This window comes from Pseudorca crassidens, chromosome 1, assembly GCF_039906515.1.
Source record: "Pseudorca crassidens isolate mPseCra1 chromosome 1, mPseCra1.hap1, whole genome shotgun sequence".
NCBI classification, from domain to species: Eukaryota; Metazoa; Chordata; class Mammalia; order Artiodactyla; family Delphinidae; genus Pseudorca; species Pseudorca crassidens.
Genome location: NC_090296.1, coordinates 69,836,694 through 69,855,790, shown reverse-complemented (window position 1 = coordinate 69,855,790; position 19,097 = coordinate 69,836,694). Strand labels below are relative to the sequence as shown.

Sequence of the window (19,097 nt, the reverse complement as noted above, 5' to 3'; positions counted from 1 at the left end):
GAATAACACAATAAATATTTGTAGCAAAAATCCGTATCTAACTCTGGTTATGCCTGTCTTGATCTTAATACCGATATTCTTAAAAACATGGAATCACTACAGTGTATTTCCGGTAGGAAATAGATATGGTAGTGCCATATTCCCTTAAAGGGCATTTTGCTTATTAATTCATTTAATATTTATCTTCCCCAACTAGTAAACAAACTCAATAAAGGCAGCGGTTGTTTTTATAATTTATATATTCTTTATCCAGTGCTGTATTCTCAGCACCAAGAAGAGTTCCTGGCACATACTGTGTGTCTAATACATATTTGTTGAATAAATGAAAAATGTACATATCATTTAGGAATTTCATATAATTCACTATATCTTTATATATACATTAAAGATAAAATGTTTAATATTCCTTAAGACTGAGTAAGTACAGCACGCTCAGAAATTTGTGGCCTAGTATCATGTCAGCTGAAGTGTATTTAAGTTTGATAATTAAATAGAAGTTATACTTTCAAGTAATCCCTTCCAAATACTCTAGCACAAATACTTGAAATTAGTGAATGTCAGATACACTCATTCACAGCCCGTCAGCAAACTCATAGAAAGTGAGAACACAGGGTATAAGTGGACACGAAGGGGCCTGGGTCCTATTTTTCATGCTAGTAAAAACCATACATAGTGTGGTTAATAGTGCTCTCATATCGCGTTTGGAGCCCTAGATGCAGTGTGTTAGCGGAGACGCAGAAGGCTAGCTAGCTCTAGCGGCTGAGTGCCAGTGGAGGGCAGCACAGAGCTACTTCAGAGAAAATACATTCAAGAGGAAGATAACAGCTCCCAGCTGAGAGCAGGGTCCTTAGCCGGATCTACTGCCCGCTACTGAAGAGACAGCCTATTTGGAAAACCAGCCCACAGGATAGCCAGCAAGAATGGAATTCCCAAATACATTAATGTATGAAGCCAAGAAGCAAGGGAGATGGGCAGGAAACAATGCCAGGATACTCAGAATAATCTGGACTTGGACTCAGCAGAGCTCCCAGGAGCCACTGATTCTGAGAGTGATCTCTCTCCAGAGCTGCTGAATCAGACGATGTCTTACATTCGTTCCAATTCCAACATCTTGGATCCCAAGATCACCAACAAACATGTTCTGAATACTATCTTTTTGCAAAGATTATCCCTCTAGTAGAAAATATAAATAATATATTTTTATATTATTTTTGCTATCATTTCACAAAGATTATTCCTTAGGAAGAAAATATTAACAATATAAATAATATATTAATATAAAATTGTTAGCATTAAGAGGAGAAATACATGAATGAAGAGTAGCAAGGGCTTCCCTGGTGGCGCAGTGGTTGGGGGTCCGCCTGCCGATGCAGGGGACACGGGTTCGTGCCCCAGTCCGGGAAGATCCCACATGCCGCGGAGCGGCTGGGCCCGTGAGCCATGGCCGCTGAGCCTGCGCGTCCGGAGCCTGTGCTCGGCAACGGGAGAGGCCCGCATACCGCAAAAAAAAAAAAAAAAAGAGTAGCAAGCACAGATTCTACCATGTTACAAGGGTCCCAAGAATCTCCTAAAAGTTTGAGACTTCTCACATATATGCAGTGGAATCTTGGTGAGGCCTAAGGAACAGCAGCAGATCGGTCTGTAAGCCTGGTTCCCAGCGTGAGGACCTCAACCCTGAGGACAAGCAGAAGTGAGATGCAGCCTATCCCAGGCCAGAATTCATGCTCCTGTTCTGGGTCTTCCCAGCAGTATGAGCTTAGGTGAGTAATTTAGCCTCTCTAGGTCAGTTTTCTCACTTCTAAAGTAAAATAATATCTGTCTCTTGAATCTGAGAGGAATTCACAGAAGAAAATATGCCTTGTTAATTTTATACAAAGATAGGGTATTTTTATTACCAGACTGAGTCGTATGAAGAGCAGGAAGACATCTAGTGAGATGAGAAAGGAGGAAAGCATCTTAAAAATAAACCTTTGAGAGATTCAGAATTTTATTTATAATGAACCGTGGCCCTTCTGTCAATCCATGTCAGTATCGCTCCGAGTCTCCCTGGAACCTATATTAAATGCCAAGCATATTTGCATCATGGGGTAATATTTGCCTCCTGTGAACGATCTTCTCCTTGCTAAATGTGTGTAATGATATTCCAAGCCAGATAAAAATGGGAGACATTTTACTGCCACCTCCTTCCTGAAGAAATGTATTCATAGGGCCACAGAAGCAGGAAGGAAACGTAGGCTGTTTGCAGCCAGAATACTTTGGCTCTGGTTCATAATAATACTACTAATAATAAATAACCATTACCATGGGGATATGGGAACATGTTGGATACATGTTCAAATACAGCTGCCCCAGCTTTGTGTTCAGTTTTGTCCCATTCCCACACTGTGATTTTTCTGGATGGACAAGAGAGCTGAGAGCATGCCAGTGAATTGGTAAATGTTGACTGGAAAGTCTAAGATTTTTGTCATTTCTAAAAATCAGACAAACCGGGAGGTAGGCAGGACATGAAGAAGTGGGATTCGTCAATTCTTTCCATTCTAATTTCTGATGAGATGCCTAACTGGAGAATTCAGCATTGACATTGAAGAGTCACAGATGACCACAGAGGCACCAGAAGAGGGTCTTTGCAAATGAGGGTTGACGATTTATTGATTTATGGTTGGTTTGAGCAATAAGGGACAGTGGAGCGTTCAACCTCCTCATTTTATATTTAAGGAAACTAAGGTCAAGAAAGTGGTGTGACTAGCTCAAGTTCTCCCCGGGGTTAACTAAGAGTCTTATTACACTAAAATACTACCTGGCTAAACTAGCTAGCAAGTCAATCAGTGGCCAAATTACATAGTAAAAGTGCATAAAGTACTGGTCAAAAATAAAATATAATAAACAAAATTGGCTTCCTTTAAAGTTATAAAACATGGATCCATATATTCCAACAGTCATCATCTGCTTTGCTAATAGGAATTGAAACACACACTTCACTGAGTGCATGAACAAACTACGCCCACACACTTGGCCAGCTTATAAAGTCACAGAGAATAAGTTGAATTCTTCTTTGCCTCTGTCTAAAGTGTGAAATGCCAAGAAAATGCTAACATTGTTATTCTGAAACATCTTGGGCTTTATAGTGTCTCTGCCATTGCTAAGACTTCACCGGTGCCCAGATAATCTTTGCTACAAAAAGAGATGGAGTCCATCCAGTAATGGGAATCCCATTTCTTTGAATTTCGAAATACTTTGAGCAAAGGTGTTATGGACAGAGTATATATGTGGTGACTTAAAGGAGGGAGTTATTTTTAGTATGTTCCCTGATATTGACTAGACAGCAATCTCAAATCAACTAAATGGTTGGTCGAGATGAAAGGAAATCTTGGAAATTTCTACCTCTTTCCAATTTTGTTAAGTATTTGTGCAGTAATACAATTGATTTTAATTTGGAAAATTAGTTAGATAAAGCACAACCCACAAAATTATTTTTTAGAACTAGTCTCTTGACCTGGAATTTAAAACATTAGAAGAGTGTTCTTATAAATTTTAACTGCCTTATATGCACACTTGAGGTCGTTAAGCATCTTTTTCTTTCTTTAAATCATTGCCATAATCTAAACTCAGTAAGAACTCTTTGATATCAAAAGAGTACTCTTTGCCAGACAATTAAGATTTATTAGAAAAACCAAGATGTCTCACTCTGAAAACCCATTCCTTGGTAAACTTCCCACACTGTCATTGTTACTATTGAGCACTATGGTCACTAGATGTCGCTGCTGCCGTTTGAATGAGATTTTCTTAGTGCTTCCAGAAAAAGAAAAAAAAAAAAAGATTCTTAGAGTTTGGGTAATTGTTTTTTCTGTTTTGGGGATTTTGGTGAGTAGATGATATCTTATGTATTAATGAATGCAGATCACTTATTTTTCAGATGAAGAACGAAAATTACAACGGTGAAGTAACTTGCCTAAGGATCCGTAAGAAAAAGAGCATGGTTGAGCCAGAGTTGGAAAGCTCTGTTCTAATGTCTGTACTTTATAGGGTTTTTTTAAAAAAACTACAGTGTTCCAGATGGAAGCAATGAAGGCAATCATCTTTTAAACCAAAACCTAACTAATAATACTTATTATATGTTAAGTTAGTTTTATTTTGCTTTCTCCCTGATGTCCTTCTCCTTGGAAACTGGATACATATGAATCATGATGACACATGACTTTCCCAGACCAGACTTTAAAGAGTAAGAGAAACTGACAAAAGGCCATCAGCTAAGCTCAGGTGATTCCTTCCTCCAGGGAGTCTCCTCCATAGAGAGGCGGGGGAGGGGGGGAGGAAATGTCAGCAAGCCCAGGAAAGTCTCCTCCAAAAAGTTATTAAAACTAGACAAATGTACACAATACACAAACAATCCGCTACAGAGTGCATCTCCAACCCAGCTTTCCTGCTGAAACAGAAGAAAAAGCCAGCAGAGTTTCCTTCAGAAGGCAGGAGCTAAAAGGATGCAGAGGAGGCTGTGAGAGCAATCCTGAACTGCTTTCATAGACTGAGGTGAGAAGAAAAGAAAGAGGAAGGCAAATTAACTGAAAGAGGCAACCAGGTGGCACGGCTGAAGCTTCCAGATATTTCTGTTCCCAAGAGAAAACCAAAAACTCACTATATCTTGGGTGAATTGGCAGGCAGGAGATAGAGGAGGGAGCGCTCACACCCTCGCTCGCGGTTGTTGAACCCCTTTTTCAGCCCCCACCTCAAGCAAAGAAGGGGGAGGGAGGAAAGGACTTGCCCTGAAAAGGAAAGGAGAGAGCATCGCGGCTAGCCTTGGGGAAATCTCCACAGATGAGCATTTTTGTTGCGTTAAGTGGACCGCATTAGCAGCCTGAACACGTAGGGGAAGGCTAACATCGCCTGTTAATATAATGCGGGAGAGGAGTGACAGACCTGGGAGTTGAGAGTGGAAGCACTAGTTTTATATAAAACAAAACGGAACAATTCTTAGGACTTGGGTTATTAGGGTATTGGGGCGTGCCTCACTCCATAGGGGAGGTATGTACTGGGACATCCGTTTTAGAGGAGATGTACCTATATCTATATTTCGACTATCTTAAAAAAAAAATTTCTGCAGTAGGTAAACAGGTCCATGGTTCTGAAGTTGCCTCTGGGAAGAATGAGAGGAAGAGTCATCTCTGGGATGTCTCCTTTAAACTCCAGCAGCGTCGGGGCTGAGAACTGACAAATAGGGAGGTTCCGAAATTCAGCGTAAAAATGGTCACCTCCACCCACCTCACGCTGCTTCTTTTCTCTTACACATAGAGAGATTTGGAGATAGGGATTTGGATAGGTTATAAAGACAGAAATAAAGATAGGGATGGGGATGGGGGGCGGGGAAGTTGAGAAACTGAGAAAGGAAAGCAAAGAGGGGAGGAAGAGAGGGAAGGGAAAACTTAAGGAATGAAACCCAGCTGAAGTCCAATTATTTATCAGGGTGGGTTTTTTTGTTGTTGATGATGTTTTGTTTTCCAAAACGAATTCAGCTTGCTTGTTCCTTCTTCGGCTTTCTAGCAAACTTTCAGCTTGAACAGTATTCTAGGTACATTAAAGCAAAGCAAAACAAAACTTTGGACGCGTGGGGCGGGGAGAAACGCCTGCAGGGCCGGCGCGCGGACATGCACAGTCCGCTGCTCGGCTATCAAGCAGCCACTGAGCGCCCCGAACACCTTCCTTATTTCTCTTTTCTTAGCTCCTCACACTCGCTTAGCATCTCTTTTCCCCAAGACTTCCTTGAGAACAGCCAGGCAAGACCCGGGTGTAAGGCTGGCTTTTTCTGCGGGAGAAGCCAATAGTATCCACCAAAACTAAAATGCAGAAAAGGTCCCTAGTCTCTTCGGGTCCGTCCTCAAATTACCCAGCACACTGCGGAAGTTTCTCGAAATTCCAGGATTCAGTGTAAAGATGTGGGGTTTCTCCTGGTTCGGCCTCCAGGGCCACAGGGGTGACCCCTCAAAACATGGCCTTCCCCTTAATGCCTTTACAACCTATTTAGGAAATCAAAGGTCCCGTTGGTCTCGAAGGACCGATTAGAGAGAGCCCGGACCTCACAACTCCGTGTCTGCGGCGGGGAGGGGCATGTGGACCGGGGAGAATTCGGGAAAAGGGGCCCCGCGGTAAGCAACTGGCGGACAGAGGGATCCGGGCTGTGTTTTCCCTAAGAACGCCCTAAAAAAAAAGAAAAGAAAAAAAAAGCACTGGAATGTGGGGTTCCAGCATCAGCTGTTGCTTTATGAGACCCGAATTCAGGCTGCTCTAGAAGAATTTTGGTCGAAAGTAGATTCTCTCTCCAGACGCAAATATTCCCTGACCTACTTCCCCAGCGCGCTCTGGCTCTTTGCTGGGAGAGGACCGCGCTGCCGGGGACTCGGCACTTCTGTCAATTGCACAGAGCAATTACTAAGAAAATATTGTGACGATTTTGTAGGGCGGAAGGGGACTGAGGGGTGGGGGAGGGTAAGTTAGTTTGGAGAGCAATTTGCAAAGGAATATTTATTAACTTTGATTCCCGAGGTCACCGCCGGAAAACGGGTGAGCTGCAGAGCTTTTCCTCTAGGTGGCGGACGTCGGTACCCAACAACCATTAGGCGGTGGTGACTCCAAACACAGGATTAAGCTTCTTGCTGGTTAAAAATAATAATAGTAATAATATAGAGGTGTGGGGCTGTTTTTTTCCCCTTTTGGATATTTATTTATTGCAGGGAAAAGTCATTGATTTTCCTAAGCAAACTGTGTTTCTCCTTCACTTGGTGGAAAATAAAAACTGTTTGAATAAATAAGTTATTTCTGAACATTTTGTTGTCAAAGTGTTAAATGTTCCCGTCATTTTTATTCAAACACTAACATGATTACAGCCAATTATATATTCACCATGTTCTTTATTTTAGAGTAATTGTACTTGTCACTAATAAAACAGAGGCATAATGGATCGCTACTGTTCTGGATTTTCAAGCAATTTTGTGTAATTTGATTGAATTATACATCTTCTCTGCTACTTTTTTATTTTTATATTTGGGGATCCTATTTTCTTGAAAATTGCAGCTCTATGCTTGTTTTGTTGTTTCTCCAGTAACGTACACTTCGGTAACACTGATAAATAGAAAGAGTCCCTTTGAAATGTCGAAAATCAGCTGTTTCTTTCCCCACCCCTTCCCTGCACTTCTGCGCGGGGAAGACCTTAACGCTGCGCTGCCAGGCAGTCTGAGCCAGTGGGTGCGCTTACCCGAAAAGTCCAGCGCCAAGACAAACTCCCCATTCACCTCAAGGCAGACGCCTCCCTGCCTCGAGTCTTTAGGGTTTTGTCTCTTTCCTGTAATGATACTGTTGGGTGTCTGGGGCTTCAAACATGCCAAGACAAGCCGACCATGGGCTCAGTTCGTGTGCAGTATCAAGGGAAAGAGTATATACAGCACAGTTGAAAGATAAACTGTATAAATTACTCCAATTACACAAGCCCCAAACGTCCTACCGACTCAACCATCCCCCAGCAATTACAAAAATTATCTGTCCACCCACCTATGTTCTTTTTAGTTTCAGATATACTTAAGAAAACTGCGGTCAATAGTTTATCCCTTTTTATTTTGACGATAATTTCAATTAGAAGATACGGGGGGAAAAGAGACACACGTCTACCCAGTGTTCACATATATGAACAAATAAAGAAATAAACGTGACAGTAGACAGACAAGAAGTAGGATTTTAAGGGGCCATCTCCACAACTGAAGGAGCAGAGACTATGCAATTCTTTTCCCAACAAATCCCTCCAGTTCCTAGAACAAGACTCAAACGCCCCGCTAGGAGCTGCAGCTGCGAGATGGAGCCAAAGGCTCTGACAAGTGGCTGTGTATGACCCAATATTTATCAATAACAACAACAACAATATCAAGTGAAACCAAGGCTGGGGATTTTAAACTGCTTCTAAAGCTCTGGCGTGGATACGCACGTGGGCGAAAAAAAAAAGTCGCTGGAGATGAGTTGGCTCCATTTGTCCGCCCTAGGGAGCAATCCCGGGGCAAAATCCAGTGCTAATTGAAAGACTGAGGAGCGTGTGCTAAAGATACTCTAAGCATTTTTTCAAGTAAATCGCGGTGTGTAATCAATAGCATGTGCATATATATATATATATATAAATAGGGAAAGGGAACCACTTCTAATCAATGGGGAAAATAGTGTTTCACGCCTGATTCCAGACTTCTTTAAAATTTAGTGTCTCCCACCCTCCGATTGCTTTGTGGTCCGGACTTCGAACTTATTCCAGGAAAACCTACGGGCCCCGTTTTGTGTTCCGGAGAGTAGATACTCAGCCCAGCTGGGGCCGTTCTTTTGTCTTCTGGGGTGCTTCCTCTAAGGCCAGAGGATAGGCTGCCTGGGCAGCGATCCCAGCGCGGGGTGCAGCCCGCGGGCGGCCGCGAGGACTTGCGTTGGGGCAGCGCCGAAACGAGCCCCGCGCCCCTCAGCTCCGTCCGAGGCAACGCAGCAGCCTCACAGGCTGCTCTCCAAGAAGCCGGGCTTTATCAGCGATTCCACATCCTTGTGGCCTCATCTATCTTATCTAACAAGTTCACGCTCCAGGAGAAAAGAAAAGGGTGAGAAAAAAAAAAAAAAGATCTTCACCGCGGTGATTCATAGTTCACACGCTCGGGAGCCAAACTTGCCGACCCGGCTTTCTTCTTGAACGTTACTTTCTCTCCTGCGTGCCTTAGGACAAGCTCAGAAGAAAGATACTAAAATTGGTAAACAAGAACCTACCTAGGACTGTTTTTAAAATAAAAGTGACCCTCCCCACTACCTTTGTTGTAGTTTCTGAAACGGAAGAGTAGGGTTGTTTTGTTTGCACATCATAGCGGTAATTTGTTCCTGAAGCCATCCTGCATCTAGCTTACCCTGGCCGCTCCTCTCCTCCCTGCCTTCGGCTCCTTCCAAAGGGCAGGAGACAAACAGGGGTATAACTGCTCTCCCCCACTGGGTCCAACACCCCTTCTATGTAATTGAATATTCAAATTAACTTCACCTGCACGCACCCCAATCTTTTAACTCTGAGCTGTGCTTTATACAAATAATAAGCTTAAAACCTTTAACTGGGCTCTATTTTTTTTCCACGTTCACTGTGGCAGATGACCTCTTAGCCCAAAAATATTGATCTGTATGCGTGCTTCCGGCGTGATGTGCAAACACGAGACATCTGGGCTGAAAAGGTAACTCTAAGAGGGGTAAATCCGGAAATAAAACCTAAAGGCAAGTCCTCTAGCAGGACTGCGCTGGGCAGGCGCGGGCGACAAAGGAGCGCGGGGTAGGCGCGCGGGTGCTAGCAGGCAGGAGCGGAGCGCAGGCCCCGGGAGCCCGGATTCCGTGATGCTCCTCGCAGGGATCCGTCGCCGTTACAGCCTCGAGGGGTTAGCGAGGGAGGGAGAGGATCAGGACCTTTTTCGAAACGCTGCTCCAACATATTTTCCACTGCTTCAAGTTGGAGGGGGAGGGGAAGACCTACGGGAACTGCAGTTCGAGAGTGAGGAGACAGGTGGGTATGAGACAGACACGAAGTAAAAACTGGCTCATTGGTTTGTCCACTTGGGTTTTTAGAAAGGAAGCGGACGTATTCGATTAGTAAACAGTTTACTTTGTCTCATGAGACTTTTCAAATGCGAAGGGGGACTTTGGGGTGGAAGGGTCTCTGCTTGCCTCCTGGCCTGCTCACCCCAGCGCAGGCAGTTTTCTCCCTCATCATTCCTGACGACCGTCAGTGGGTGCGAGCATTGTCTAAAACATACTATCAATCTTCTCTATTGTTCGGTGCTCTTCGTGTACTTTTAACTATTGAGAGGGTGACTGGTTCAGAGCTGACCGTCCTAATAATTGTCACTAAGCCGCACCGCTTCATCTTTCCTCACAACGACTGGAGTTTGGGGGACCTTTTGGGATGGTGCTTCAGAATAGAGGAAACTCGATGCCCCACATTCTCCAAAGAGTGCTGTTAGCATTTCCCAAAGTAGATTATTCGGTGTCTTACGGGAAATCAAATTGAAGTTCCAACTAATTAAGGAGAACAGGGATGGGATAGTAAGGCGCTCGAACTCTAGGAGACCAGCATTTTGAGGCCTGTAAGTTCTTCTTTCAGGCCGATGTATACTTATGAAGTCATTTTCCCCCCTCTTTCCATGTCCCACTGGTGAAAAATCCAAGGTAGCATTGTCTTGTGTGCTGACTTTTGCCAACTCTCACTTCCTCCCTTTTCAGATAGACTGAAGGGTTAAATATAAGGACCTGAGAACTAGCTTCCGTCATTCCCGTTTACCATCACCCCTTCCACTCTTTGTCTTTCCCTTTAGCATTTCCTGACCCCTCTGAAGGATGGGCTGCGCCATTTCCTAGGGCTTCTGGAGGAAAATGAGAAATTGGCCTCTCAGGGCACGATTGCCCGAAAGGTGTGGGACTATTTCTCCTAATTGGATCAGGTCAAAAAATGGAACGGGCCTGCCCTCACACTATCAGGGACTCAACTCCCTCTGCAAATTGTCCACCCTCAGAGATCCCAAGCAGCTGGCAAATAACAGGAAACATGTAAACGACTATTGGACATTTTATATTTACAAGAGATGTGCAGAGTGTTCGACTGAGAGGTTGTTCAGAGAGACTTTATAAAAGTCCTTCGACCCTGGGGTGGTCGAAGGACCATCCTCATGGATTTCTCCACGTCTGGCTCTCTGTGGGGGTAATATTGGGAAGAAGCTTCTCCCAAGTGTATTTTGTTGCAGGTCTCAAGACGATTCCTTTGGATCAGTATGTGCTCGCCTTCAGAGAGCTTGGAAGCTTTCTGGCAGAGTCACAGCAACCTGCCTGGGGAGTCCCAGGGTCTCTATCCAGACCTCCTCTTCCTTCTCTTCTTCTTCTTTACTTAAAAAAAAATTTTTTTTAACTTTGGACTTTCTCATTTCCGAAGTGGTTCCCCAGCTTATACAAGTTAAACATTTCGACTCTCAAATACGAGGCTCTCCCATGAATTATTTTTTCTCAAAGTTCTCAAGCAAAATTGCCGGTGCCACAATGTTATGATGGAAGGATGCTGAAATGACAGGCCTAGTAGACGCTTGTCTTAATCATCGGCTTCTTAATTTAGTTTTAGTGAGGTGTGTGTGTGTGTATATGTGTGTGTGTGTGTTTGTGGTGTGCGCGTGCACGTGTGCGCGTCCCTGGGGATATTGAGGGTGCGTGCGCGTGCTCTAAGAGCAGCCGCTTGACAACCTGCAGCTCCCTAATGAGCGACGAGGCAAGGCTGCTGCAGAAAAGTAACACTTCCCTGGTGTGAAGACCTCTTACTGAGAAGTTTAGTTCACTACTGTTCTCGCAAACCTAATCGTATAACCTGTAACCAAAACCCACAGAACAAGGATACAACACACTGAAGGGTAACTTACAATCACTAAATGTTAGCACCATTACCTGCTGTTAGGAAGGGATTAAGGACGAGTTGGCTTCAGCGAGAGCAGACCTTGATAGTCACAGGATCTCTGGAAATACCTGGATGCCTCTGCAAGGGTTCCGCTCACTCACAAACATCACAGGGTCAGGGACTCCCCTTGCATCTGCAGGAAGAGAGCTTTACCCAGAGCCTGGCGGTGGGCACCGCTCCAAGGACACCCTATCCAGGGAGCCGAGAGCAGGGTGGATTTTAGGCAAAAATGGCTCGTCCTCCTTTAACCAGCAGGTAACAAGGAAAAAAGAAGCAAGGCACCAACCAAAACGGGAAATAGGCCCTAAGGAAGACTCAGTGTAGCACCGCCAGATGGAGAAGCTAAACGTGCTGCTCCCTGCAGTTGGCTGTGGGGCCTTGGCTATTAATTAAAACTAGAGACAGAATAATTTAATTCATTTCCCAAGGAATTCTTCCGTTGGAACTGCTCACTCTTTACAAGGCCTGTCCTCTTTTGGGGGGTGAAGGGGGAGGCAGACAGAGGAGAAGTTTACCATTATATCCCAGAAAATTACATTTGCTCTGACTTTGACGTTACCAGTGTACATTTATAGATCTGTGTGTTTGAGAGATCAAGATTAAGCTGATGATGAGACAATATTAAAGTGATAAAGAATTTTTTCAGATCTGAGACCACCGGATGCCCTCTGTCTTCTGAAGGTAATCACAGAGACTGAATGAGGTGGAAATACAGAGTTAGGGCTTCTTGTGTTTAGGAAAGAGGCCTGAGGTGGATGTGGGCAGTCGTTCAAATCCAATTTGCACCCAAATTGGCCGGTAGGATATACAAAGCTCCATCCAGGGACTTTCAACTTGCACAATACTCTGTCCAAGAGCCCCCTCCCCCTCCATTTCATCTAGTAGCAGTTCTAAAAAGAAGCCACTGATGAGACAAATGTGGGCTGCTGAGTAAACAGTGCATGTTTTGTTGAACAAGCCCATATATATGTGTGTGTGTGTGTGTGTGTGTGTGTGTATACATATATATATATCACTCTATCTCACCATAAAGTCTAATTAAAATTATTAAAAGGAATTCAAACTCACCTCCCCCCCAAACTGCAAATAACCTTTGTCATTAGGGAGAATATATCTTTAATATGATTATATTAAACTGGAATCTATTTATTCCTACACAAATATCCTATTTTAAGACTTGCATCCATGCAATCCTTAAAATAATATAACACATTTTTAATTTGCATGCAAAACATTTTCCCAGTCAATATAAGCTCCTGGCACATAAAATCAGATTATTCCAGCTCTCATTAGCAGACCCCAGTTTTTGCTATTTGAAAGTAAACAGAAGAAAAACTTATTTTCACCTGCTAAAATTTTATGCAGGATTACAAAACAATGAACACTCAGCTTTGACCTAAGAAACACCTTAAAACATTAAAAATTCATCAGTCAGTGCTGGTGTTGGATTCAAGGAGTGCTCCTCCAGTTTGCTGCTGAGCTTGGATTTGAATAAAATGTCCAATGTTAACAAACAATACCCACGTTTGGCACTTTGTGTATTAAATTGATCAAACAGATTTTAGGAGGCACAATGCACAATTTGTACAGACCTGATTGAGTTAATATAATATCAGCAAATTTTACATCGAAATGATTCTGTTTCTTTTCTTTGTGTTTAAAACCAGCACAGATTACAAATTTTAATGATCTGAAAATGTTTGGTATACAAAATCATGCTTATTTCAGTATTAGCAAAAACACAAGAAATTTTTCAACACAAACACCCAGCTGTGTCTATTTTAAAAGCAGTTCAATGACAGCTTGCACTTATGAGCATGCAATCAGCTAATTTCGCTTTTTTTTCTTCTGTGTTAATCAACACTTTCCTTCCTGCATATCAGAGTACAAATAGTATAGTTACTCCACATCAGTAAATGTTTACGTAACCTGTCCTTTCCCAAGAATCCGGTTACACCGAATCATTTCACGCTAGACCGACTACGAAAACGTACCGGGCCGTCCACCTCAGAGGGAGCCCTTGTGTGCCATTATAAGTGGTGATGAGAAGGGGGGCTGTGGGGGGAGAAATGGGGAGGAGTAGGTGGAGGAATGGAGTGAGGGAGTGGAATAGAAGGAGAAGAGGGGTGGGGGGAGTGAGGGGGAGGAGGCGGGAAGAGGGGAGGAGGCAGGAATGCGAGTTGAGGAAAAGGAGGAATAACAGGCCTGCGGAGGGAAGAAGAGTGGGAGGAGGAAAAGTGAGCAGAAAGAGGAAGGCCCACAGATCTCTCCAGCCGAGTCCGCAAAACCCATGAGCTCACCCGGCTCTGTAAGAAATCAGGAGCTTAGAAGTCAAAGTCTGGGGCCATGTCACCACTAACGGCGATAGCTGGAACCCTTGAATTTTCCCACATGTAAATATAGTTTGTTTTAAAGGAAGGACTTATGTAGAAATAGGGGGAAGACACACACATACAGTGAATGGATAGTTGAGGTTAGTCCAATGTTCAAAGCTCCTTTATGGCATTCCTAATAGATCCATATTTAAAAATCATTATCTATTTATAATTGTCTATTATTCTCTTCAGAGTTTATTCTCTCTCTCGTAATTTCAAGGTAGGGGTGGGATGGGGAGAGTGGAATAACTCCCTATTAACCTGAGTATTCATCAATTGCATTCTTTATATTAGAATTGAAATTTAACATCGTACATAAGCACCGCTTTTCTTCCTTCGTTTTCGTAAATACCAAATCTGTCAGATAATTTGAGAGTTTATCGAGGTGAAGAAAGGTTTACATTTTATGATTATTTACCTTACAGAGTGAAAAGGTGCTTTTCATTTATGCTTCTCCTCCACCTCCCTCTCCTCTCAGGCTACATCCTCCGTAAAATGTGGTATGTTTCGTGCCCATGTGGGATGAAACAGCCTTTGATCAGTATGCCCTGCACCAAATTCCAATCCCTGGGAAATGCTGGGCCTTAGCCCTGCCCCTGGCCACGGGATCCCTTTAAAGCCCCCGAATCACAATCTCCCCACTCACTTCAACCCTCAACAGAACCTTCCCAGTCCTAAAGCCCAAGAAGCTGTAATTGTGGGACCCACGTTCCCAAGGCTCCTAGGCGCCTTCCAGCAGCATTCAGGATGGGAAAGGGCCGGCTGAAGCATGCGGTTATTTCAGGATTAAGGCCCGCACAAATTAAAAGCATTTGAGAAACGGAAAGAAAAAGAAAAGAGGGAGTGAAAATAGGAAGGCTTAAAAAAAAAACCGGAAAGAAATAGACGCCCACCCTTATTTTCCCTCCAATGTCAACAAGCAAAATGAAAACATTTCCAGGGTGATAGCTCGCGGCTACTCGCTTCCAATTCGGATTAGAAGCTGAGGAGAAGCTGGAGCGGCGAGGAGAAAACGGCACCGAGTCACCCAGAGCGTGAGCGAAGGTCTGGAGCGGGAGAGAAGGGGAAGAGACGCACATAGAGAGCATGTGTTACCTGGTTTATTTCGAGATTGTTTGGTATTGTTTTCTCTCTGAGCACCCCTCATTTCGGAAAGCCATCAAACGCGCCCACCACTGAGCCGCCCTCGCCCGCCGCCGCAGCGCCGGGAGCCCCAGGCCTGGCTTCCCGGCGGCGCCCGAGCTCGCCGCCGCCCGAGCCGCAGGAACCGAGTAAGTAACCCTGTTTGGCCCCGCGCTCGCCAGCCCACTTCCTCCTCCTTATCCCTTCATTTCCAAACCTCTGCCGGACCCTCCTCCCCCAAGGTATAGGAGACCTCCCTCCCACGCCTGAGGTGGGCCTTCCCTCCCCAACCCTCCGAAACCTCGGAGGAGTGTTACCTACGAGGGGCACAGTTTTCCTACGGGCTCCGAAATGCCGGACCCGGGCCTGCAAGGCCGACTCGGGAAAGTAGTGCCTCGCCTCTCCCTCCTCCATTTCCTGCCCTCTCCCTGCATCCTCTCCCTGAACTCCCACTCTTCTCTCCACCACCGCCGCCGCCGCCACCGCCCCCGCTTTTAAACATAAAATTGGATACAAACTTTAATCAATAAGGACAAATATTGACGCTCAAACGAAAATGACCCACTACATGAAAAGGAAGCCGGAAATGTGAGATATTTGCCCTAAGAGGGGGATTTCGGTTGAGCAGACCCGCGGGGTAGAACGGGTGGAGGGGGCGCAGAGAAGGGCCGTGGCGCAGCGTGCTCCCACCGGCGTATCCCTACGTGGATCCGCGCGGCCGCGAGGCCGAGGCCCGCGGAGAGGGGGAGGCGAGCGCCCGAGGGGGCGGGAGCCGGAGGGCGGGGCGGGGTGGGGCGGGGGTGGGTGGGTCCGGACCCGCCGATTGGTCGACGGCAGGAGAGACGCTCCCGCACGCCGCTGGCTCTGATTGGCCCAGCGGCAGGAAAGGTTAAACCAAAAATTTTTTTACAGCCCTAGTGTGCGCCTGTAGCTCGGAAAATTAATTGTGGCTATAGCCGCCTCGATCGCTGTCTCCCCATCCTCGCCGCGGCCGCTCCGGGACGCGCCCGCCCGCCGCCCGGCTCTCCCCCCCTTTGGGCTGCTGCTGCTGCTGCTGCTGCTGTGACTGCTGCTGCGAGAGGAGGAGGAGGAGGAGGAGGAGGAGGAGGAAGCAGCAGGGGGGGGAGCGGGGGGTGGGGGGGGAGACCAAGAAGTAGAGTTGGGAGCGAGGGAGCTTCACCCCCGGGGCGGTGGTTGTTTCTTTTTTTCTCTCTCTTTCTTTTTTTCTTTCCCCCCTTTTTTTTTTCTTCTAATTCCTGAGGGGTGGTTGCTGCTCTTGCTACATGACTTGCCAGCGCCGGAGCCTGCGGTCCAACTGCGCTGCTGCCGAAGCGCTCAGTGCCGCCGCCGCCGCCGCCCGCGCAGCCCGCGCCCCGCTCGGCACCCAACGGTCGCCGCCGCCCGCCGCTCCGCTGCCCCGCTCCCGCGCCGCCGCCGCCGCCGTTTCCCCCCGACGACTGGGTGATGCTGGACATGGGAGATAGGAAAGAGGTGAAAATGATCCCCAAGTCCTCGTTCAGCATCAACAGCCTGGTGCCAGAGGCGGTCCAGAACGACAACCACCACGCGAGCCACGGCCACCACAACAGCCACCACCCCCAGCACCACCACCACCACCACCACCACCACCACCACCCGCCGCCGCCCGCCCCGCAACCGCCGCCGCCGCCGCCACAGCAGCAACCGCCGCCGCCGCCGCCCCCTGCACGGGGCGCCCCGGCCGCCGACGACGACAAGGGCCCCCAGCAGCTGCTGCTCCAGCCGCCGCCGCCGCCGCCGCCCCCGGCCGCCGCGCTGGACGGGGCCAAAGCGGACGGGCTGGGCGGCAAGGGCGAGCCGGGCGGCGGGCCCGGGGAGCTGGCGCCCGTCGGGCCGGACGAGAAAGAGAAGGGCGCCGGCGCCGGGGGGGAGGAGAAGAAGGGGGCGGGCGAGGGCGGCAAGGACGGGGAGGGGGGCAAGGAGGGCGAGAAGAAGAACGGCAAGTACGAGAAGCCGCCGTTCAGCTACAACGCGCTCATCATGATGGCCATCCGGCAGAGCCCCGAGAAGCGGCTCACGCTCAATGGCATCTACGAGTTTATCATGAAGAACTTCCCTTACTACCGCGAGAACAAGCAGGGCTGGCAGAACTCCATTCGCCACAACCTGTCCCTCAACAAGTGCTTCGTGAAGGTGCCGCGCCACTATGACGACCCGGGCAAGGGCAACTACTGGATGCTGGACCCCTCGAGCGACGACGTGTTCATCGGCGGCACCACGGGCAAGCTGCGGCGCCGCTCCACCACGTCGCGGGCCAAGCTGGCCTTCAAGCGCGGGGCGCGCCTCACCTCCACCGGCCTCACCTTCATGGACCGCGCCGGCTCCCTCTACTGGCCCATGTCGCCCTTCCTGTCCCTGCACCACCCCCGCGCCAGCAGCACTTTGAGTTACAACGGCACCACGTCGGCCTACCCCAGCCACCCCATGCCCTACAGCTCCGTGTTGACTCAGAACTCGCTGGGTAACAACCACTCCTTCTCCACAGCCAACGGCCTGAGCGTGGACCGTCTGGTCAACGGGGAAATCCCGTACGCCACGCACCACCTCACGGCCGCCGCGCTCGCCGCCTCGGTGCCCTGCGGCCTGTCGGTGCCCTGCTCCGGGACCTACTCCCTCAACCCCTGCTCGGTCAACCTGCTCGCGGGCCAGACCAGTTACTTTTTCCCCCACGTCCCGCACCCGTCAATGACTTCGCAGAGCAGCACGTCCATGAGCGCCCGGGCCGCGTCCTCGTCCACGTCTCCGCAGGCCCCCTCGACCCTGCCCTGTGAGTCTTTAAGACCCTCTTTGCCAAGTTTCACGACGGGACTGTCCGGGGGACTGTCTGATTATTTCACACATCAAAATCAGGGGTCTTCTTCCAACCCTTTAATACATTAACATCCCTGGGACCAGACTGTAAGTGAACGTTTTACACACATTTGCATTGTAAATGATAATTACAAAATAAGTCCAGGTATTTTTTATTAAGCCCCCCCCCCGCATTTCTGTACGTTTGTTCAGTCTTAGGGTTGTTTATTATTCTAACAAGGTGTGGAGTGTCAGCGAGGTGCAATGTGGGGAGAATACATTGTAGAATATAAGGTTTGGAAGTCAAAATTATAGTAGAATGTGTATCTAAATAGTGACTGCTTTGCCATTTCATTCAAACCTGACAAGTCTGTCCTTAAGAGCCGCCAGATTTCCATGTGTGCAGTATTATAAATTATCATGGATCTTTATGGTGGATGCAGACATTGAGAACAACCTAAATTATGGGGAGAGTTTAAAAATGTTAAACTGTAATTTGTATTTAAGAAGCATTCGTAGTAAAGGTACCCAAGAAATTATTTTGGCCATTTATTGTTTTGTTTTTTCTTTAAAAAAAACTTTTTTTTCTTTTGTTTACTTTTAGACCAAAGATTGGGTTCTAGAAAATGCACTTGGTATACTAAGTATTAAAAAAGAAAAAGAAAAAAAAAAAGAAAGTTGTTTCAGTTGGCAGCACTGCCTATTCAAATGAATCAGAGAATCGGAAGGGGACAAAATTAATGATTGCCTTCAGTTTGTGTTGTGTATATTTTGATGTATGTGGTCACTAACAGGTCACTTTTATTTTTTCTAAATGTAGTGAAATGTTAATACCTATTGTACTTATAGGTAAACCTTGCAAATATGTAACCTGTGTTGCGCAGATGCCGCATAAATTTGAGTGATTGTTAATGTTGTCTTAAAATTTCTTGATTGTGATACTGTGGTCATATGCCCGTGTTTGTCACTTACAAAAATGTTTACTATGAACACACAGAAATAAAAAAATAGGCTAAATTCATATATATCTTGATACTTTTGTCTCTTTTATTAAATAGAGCTAATTTTTGAAAGACCATTAAAAGTTCTAGGGAATTCAAAGGCTTTTTCAGCCAACTAAAATTTGAACTGCTCCTTTCATTTGAACTAAGACTTTTAAAATGAAAATAATATTTTTTTCCATTGTGGAGTCAAATTTTACAAGGAGCAGGCTATTTAATAAACGCTAGCTTTAAACAAAATATAGGCTTTTCAGCTGATATCTTTAAGTTTCTGTAGATATACAGCAAAAAGAGATTATTTTA

The 19,097-nt window shown here is 46.3% G+C and overlaps 1 protein-coding gene and 1 long non-coding RNA gene across 3 annotated transcripts in view; one reads left to right on the top strand and one right to left on the bottom strand.

Annotated features, from left to right (window-relative positions):
• Nucleotides 1-15,430, bottom strand: part of LOC137225188 (uncharacterized) — a 44,505-nt gene extending 29,075 nt beyond the window's left edge. Inside the window, exon 1 of one of the 2 annotated variants that reach the window (XR_010943728.1) lies at nucleotides 14,261-15,430. This is a non-coding gene — a long non-coding RNA (uncharacterized lncRNA). The remainder of the gene's footprint in view (nucleotides 1-14,260) is intronic. The other variant, XR_010943727.1, reaches the window with a different exon arrangement.
• A 680-nt stretch (nucleotides 15,431-16,110) lies between these two features.
• FOXG1 (forkhead box G1) lies at nucleotides 16,111-18,814 on the top strand. The gene has a single exon (XM_067738812.1). It carries the CDS (start codon nucleotides 16,429-16,431, stop codon nucleotides 17,881-17,883), a length of 1,455 nt encoding a protein of 484 aa, XP_067594913.1. The 5' UTR covers nucleotides 16,111-16,428; the 3' UTR covers nucleotides 17,884-18,814.
• Nucleotides 18,815-19,097: the final 283 nt, after the last annotated feature.

Bases quoted from the DNA above. Each gene is read 5' to 3' on its own strand.
- FOXG1 (XM_067738812.1), top strand. From the start codon at position 16,429: ATGCTGGACATGGGAGATAGGAAAGAGGTGAAAATGATCCCCAAGTCC.